Genomic DNA, 6000 nt, shown 5'->3' on the forward strand with positions numbered 1-6000 from the left:
CTCTCCCTGTTTACTGTTCTTAGACCACACTCGCCTCCTAGCTGTTCTCAGAAAGGTCATGTATACTCTGGAGTCTTTGCACTAGAAGGCCTCTCTTCCTGTGATCTTTTTTAACACAAGGGAACACACACCCCGCACTTCCTTTCAGATCTCTGCTCAAGTCTCAGGTCTTCCCTGGCAGTGTTTTTCTCCAGTCCTCACCGGTCCTCACTCTTCCACACAGCTCTATCACCTAACACTCTACATTTACTTGGTCATGGTCTATCCCTCATGACCGAAGGGATGACAGCAAGAACTTTTTTATCCATACAGTATACCTGCTTACTGAATTAATATTGCAGGTCTTCAGAATTAACTACATGAAAACCATGTATACGAGCAAGCTTGAAAGAAAGAGAAACCATTTGGTTTTAAAATTCTCATATTACTAAAAAGTACACTGTACAAGTAAAAGCCTGATTATTTATGCTTATAATTTTAAGGGGCCAAAAGATACTAGGGAGTATTGGTTTTAAAATGACTTCTGGCTAGGGCTGGGAACACAGCTCAGTAGTAAAGTGCTTGCCAAATAACTATGCTTGAGATTCCAGGTTAGACTCCCAGCACTACAAACAAAATGACTGCTAACAGAACTGGGTTTGATCCCCAGCACCACATAAACCAGGCATGGAAGCAAACACCTATCCAAGCACTCTGGAAGAGGCAAGAAAATCACAAGTTCAAGGTCTTCCTCAGCAATATTGAGCTATACATGAAACCTGTTTGAGGAGTAGTAGTTACTGAGAATTTCCCCCATAAAATTGTAAGAACAATCACTCTTAAACCTTATTCCCAGATCCCCAGAATTTAAGGTCAAGACACAATCACATCCAAAGGCCACCAAAAAAGTGTGCACTTTTAAAAAGTTCTAACGAGAAACTGAATATCTGGGACTTCAGTTCACTTTTAAAATAAATATAACTTATTTTAAAAATACTGGTGAATTTAGAGGAGTCCAGACACTGAATGCAAAATTTTGCGCAAAAATGTCTATTTTGTTTTTCCTGGGCAAAGAAAGAGTTCATATATTTCACCATAGTCTCAAAAGTATCAGCGGCCTGGAAAAGATTATGAATGACATTTCTATAGAATGGAAGTGAAATGCAAACATTTAACTGAAAGGTACCTCTCAAAAAGACATGAGATGTACGTAAATCAGGCACGGAACCGAACCGCTCAATTCAGTCAACAAATTTCGGAACACATCTAGTCGCTGATAATGAACACAATCATCCCAGAATTTGAAGAGGCAAGGAAGCTGAACGAGAGTCACTGAAACACCACACTAAAAAAAGAATATTCAACAATATACATTTAATTCTGAAACAAAGTATTACATAAAAGCATAAAGACAGACAGGAGTCTGGGGCCTGATCGAGCACTTACTGTATCAAAGTGTTGCAGAAATCAGTTACATCAAACGAAAAGAGAAACTACTCAGAGGCATACCCACCCCCACACATTCTGACAGGAAACTGTAAAGAAAGTTTCCAAATCCTGTTTCCAGCATGATCTCTGGTAACAGGCTGCTTTGGAAGGCAAACTACCCTGGTTCATTTTGAGGGTCGACACTCCGACTCTACTGAAAACAGAACGGATCTTCTGTCATCCAAGAAGCAGAAAACGGTGGCTGGTACCTGTAACGCTTGGCCCATTAACCTCCTGCCCTTTTATTCCATTTCTTACACAGTACTTCCTTCAAAGCAGCGACAAAATGATTTTCCCTTCCCAACGTTCCTCAACGCTGGCTCTTTTTCCAAGGGATCAAAGGTTCCCTAAACTCTGGTTTTCCATCCTGTGAGGAAATCTCGGGGTTTTTTTGGTTTTTTGTTTTTTTAGGCACAAGTGTTCTGTCTCGCTCTTCTCCTTACAACAACAACAGCAAATTACACAATTCAGCAAAAGCCACTGTCCTTAACTTTCTGAGTGAGGAGACAAGTCACAATCCCACCACCCCGACACTCCTCACACACCCTCGACGGAAGGAAGACAAGAATCACACCGTGGCCTCTACGATGACAAAATTCAAGGGAGGCAGCAGAAACCAGAGCGGAGAGCAACGCTGCAAAAGCGAACACATGGCAAGCCGCAGAAGACAGAGGGCAGGGAGGGCGGGAACCCGGCTGGCGGCGGACTGGGACGCGGAGGTGTCAGCGCTCGGCGGCAGGGGCAAAGGCCGCACGGAGGGCACTGCACTTCCCCGGTCCCGGGGACAACACCTCGGAGCGGGCGCGGACACGCGTCCCCTCCCGCGGCCCGCCCCTTGCGCCCGGTCCGCAGGCCCAGCCGGGCCGCCTCGGTCCGCGGGCGTGGCTGGCTCCGGCCTCCAGCCGCGGCCCCTCCCGCCCGCCAGGCCCCCGGCCACCGCCCCGGACTCGCGGGCGGCTGTGAAGAGGCCACCGAGGTGCGGCCAGCCGGCGCCCCCCCATTCGTGCCCCGCACTCACCCCGCGGCCCGGCGCCTCCTCCACCTCCTCCTCCCTCCTCTCGGCCGCGGCTCGGGCTCGGGCTCTGCGCGGCGGCGGCGGCAGGAGCAGCGGCCTCGGGAGCGGCGGCGGCGGCGCCTCCGGAACGCGCACGCACGCAGCACGCAGGCCCCGCCCCCAAGTCCGTGCTCCGCCTTCCCGGCCGCGTTTTCCCGAGTCTATTTAAAGGAGCCGTGCTTCAAAGGGTGGGAACTGTGGAGGAATAGTGTACTGAAGGGAATTGGGGCCTCGCCTTAGGGGAGGTGGTTAAGTCCAAAATTGAAATGAGGAAGGACGAAAAAATTCAGAGAGAGGAGAATTTTAAGGGATTGCAATCACTTGACAGTTACTAGTTGAGCACCAAATAGGGGTCTGTTGCTGTTCTAGGAGTATTTAGGGAAAATCACTTTCTAGAGCTTTCATTCTTCTGAGCTAGGAGAGGCAACACGAACAATAAGCAAGTAGCAAAAATCGCAGGTCACCAGAGAGAGCTTTGCACACCTTTGCTCATGCTGTGAAGAAACAAGTCTAGCAAATCCAGGGGCTGGATGAGAGGAACAGCCCTTCCAGGATGAGAGAAAATCAGCCATAAACCCAGAGGTGGAGATGTGTCCGCCATATTGTATGAATGGCAAAAGGCAAGTGGAAGGATGGATGGACAAGGTCTATATCCAAAGAGCAGAGCATTGAGACTCTTAGACGTGTGCGAGATTGGCCAGAACCTGTGGAGCCTGTGGACTATTGTAATGGCAACAGGAAGCCCTGAGGAGAGGGTGGGCCCAGAAACGACTGTATCTAGTTCACATTTTCAGAGGTTAGCATTATGAAGGGTGTGGTGGCTCACTCCTGTAATCCCAGTATTGGGAAGACTGGAGCAGGTGGATTGCCACAAATTTGAGGTTTAGCCTGGACTCCGCAGTGTGTTCCAGGCCCTTTGGGGACTAGAGTGAGTCTCGGTGTGTGTGTGTGTGTGTGTGTGTGTGTGTGTGTACCGCACAATAGAAGCACAAATGTGGGGGGGAGCGTAGTAAGTGACTGTTGGTGTCAGAGTGGCAATAGAGTGAAGGGTGTTCCTTTATTTTAGATTTTGTTTATTTTTGCTTTCTTAAATACATTTGAATTATGTTGGAGTTGGGCTTGAGAAGGCAGTGGGAGGAACAAAAAGATTGTGGATGACTCTTAGATTCAGGGGCTGTTGGCTGGTATCATTTAGTGGGAGAGAAGATACGGTAAGAGCCAATCAAAGGGAGGAATCAGGATTTCTATTTTAGGGGTCTGGAGAAAGCTCAGTGATGCCGGGCTCTTGTTCCTCTTGCAGAAGTTAGTCCGGGCTGGGTTCCCAGCACCCATATGGCTGCTAACAACAGGCTATAACTCTAGTTCCAGGGGATTCGATGTCCTCTTCTGTTCTCTGTAGGCACTGCATGCTTGTGGTACACATACCTACCTATATACAGGCAAAACACCCATATACATAAAATAAAAATAAATAAAACTTATAAAAACTTCCATCTTGCCTGTTTTCCATCCAAGTGGATGTACTGAATAAACAGTGGGAGTTATGACTCTGGAGATATAAACTTGAGGTATACCAAGACATAGAGCCTCAGGTTTGCATAAACTCCCTTAGGGGAGGGCTTGTAGCTGGAAGAGAGGACCAAGAGACACTGCAGAAGTGGAGGTTAAAGAGACACGGAGCTAGCAGTCAGGTTAGAGGAACACCAGGAAAGGAAGGAAGCTGGTACAGAATCATATTAGGAAGGAAGGCATAGTTAGTCCCATTGCCTACTGCGGAAATAGCTAAGGAGACACCCGAGTCACCCTGACCTGCACATGCTCACCCCCACCACCCTGACCTGCACATGCTCACCCCCACCACCCTGACCTGCACATGCTCACCCCCACCACCCTGACTTGCACGTGCTCCACAAGCTCTGCCACTGGGTCACATCCCTAGTCAAGAGTTAGGAGTTTACCCATTGACTGAGTCTGGCCTGATGAAGGTTGCTGAGGGCTTGAGGAAAACCCTCTCAGTGTGATCATATGGGAACTTTTCTGCCTAGGCCTTTCTGTGAGAGTGGGAGGCAAGGAAGACAGAGCTCTTGGAGAGGTTGTTGAGCCTAGCAACTGAGAAACAGGCAGCAGCAGGAAGGGGAAGGGGATCCAAGGAGGCTGTCTTAAAGTGGAGCTGCTCCCTTGTGGTGTTGGGGTGGTCTTTAGAAAAGTAAAGTTACAGTACAGAAGAGACGAGAGGAGACAGCTAGAGAAAGACAGGAACTCAGAAGCAATGGGTCCTAGCACAGCGCTGAAGGAGCTGTCTGTGGACAGGAGCAAGGACAGTACGGTCAATATGCCGCAAAAGCACAGAACACCGGTGCAGATGTAGGTTAGCATGGATGAATATTTGTGGTGAGCACAGGTCACTGCAGAGCAGAGGGGACCAGTGAGAGCTAAAGTCTAGTGCTTGTTTTGCCCACCAAGCTGAGTACCCAGCACTCAATTCAGTTTTGGGGAAAGGGCACTTTTCTAATTGTTCTCCCTTAGGAGTGGTACCTTTTGTCAGTCCTCCACGCAACACACACGCATACCTACCCACTCCTCACATGCACATTTTCCCAGTTTGCACTAAGTGTTGTCTGTGTTGGCTGCTGACGGATGGCTGAATGAGGTAAGAGCTGGTGTGTGTGCCTTTCTGTTACTCCTCTCTCTTAAGTTGGTGGCCATATGTCTAGATCGAGGTCACTCAAAAAGGCACCCTCCATTGCTGATGAAAGACACTGAGAGAGAGATGAAGGGTAGGTAAGAGAGTGGTTGAGAGACTCTGAAACCTAACTTGAGAAAGAAAGGAGGTCAAGTAAAAAAGCAGTGACCCCTGTGGGAAGGAATCTTTCCAGAGGAAGCAATCGAATAAGTGAGGGTGAGGGGACTTTCCTAGATCAAGCAGAAGTGAGCGAGGCAACCGGGGGAAAGGAAGTATGACGTGTCTATGAAGAGGGTTCAGACCAGCACAGAAAAGCTTCAGTAATGGCACAGTCTTCGGCCTCCTGTCCTCGTCGTAGGGTGTGTCAGACACTGACCTGATAGGGCTGAGGAATGGACCTCACACTCATAAGCATCGGAAGCACCACAGTCCTGGGAGACAATGAGCACAGGGAGGAATAAGCCAGCCCGATCCACCGGGGCTCCCATACAAAGCTTTGGGAGTCCCACTGGACACTTAACATTCCTTGCACCTAGGGCTCATTTATTGTCCCTAGAGTCTGACAGATGTGAAGTATCTGGTAGGTCCACCTGTCTTCCCATTGGCTACTCCTTTCACCACCTTCCTCAGTCACCAAGACTCAAGCCTTGGTATCCTCTAATCCCTCGTCTTTATCTTTATGCCAATCACCCTCAAAGCAATCTGCACTGTCCAATAGAATGCTATGCCAGGATGGAAATTACTCTTCTGTCTTGATAGCAATGTTATTTATATTTAATTTTATTTTTTGCTGCTG

General features: G+C 48.5%; 2 protein-coding genes across 3 annotated transcripts in view; both read right to left on the bottom strand.

Moving 5' to 3' along the window:
• The window catches only part of LOC121437958 (ras-related protein Rap-1A), a 61942-nt gene extending 59403 nt beyond the window's left edge, over nucleotides 1-2539 (bottom strand). The window contains exon 1 of one of the 2 annotated variants that reach the window (XM_041638104.1): nucleotides 2486-2539. The gene's annotated coding sequence lies outside the window, so the exon portion shown is untranslated. Of the gene's footprint in view, nucleotides 1-1165; nucleotides 1285-2485 lie in introns of those variants that run through there. The other variant, XM_041638103.1, reaches the window with a different exon arrangement.
• On the bottom strand, nucleotides 1169-3122 carry LOC121437817. The gene is made up of 3 exons (XM_041637873.1): nucleotides 3005-3122; nucleotides 2042-2682; nucleotides 1169-1324 (listed from the first exon to the last, which is right to left on the bottom strand). Exons 1-3 carry the CDS (start codon nucleotides 3120-3122, stop codon nucleotides 1169-1171), a joined length of 915 nt encoding a protein of 304 aa, XP_041493807.1.
• Nucleotides 3123-6000: the final 2878 nt, after the last annotated feature.

The sequence above is a fragment of the Microtus oregoni genome, unplaced genomic scaffold (genome assembly GCF_018167655.1).
Source record: "Microtus oregoni isolate MIOR12 unplaced genomic scaffold, Mior012 000054F_ref0000373, whole genome shotgun sequence".
Classification (NCBI taxonomy): domain Eukaryota; kingdom Metazoa; phylum Chordata; class Mammalia; order Rodentia; family Cricetidae; genus Microtus; species Microtus oregoni.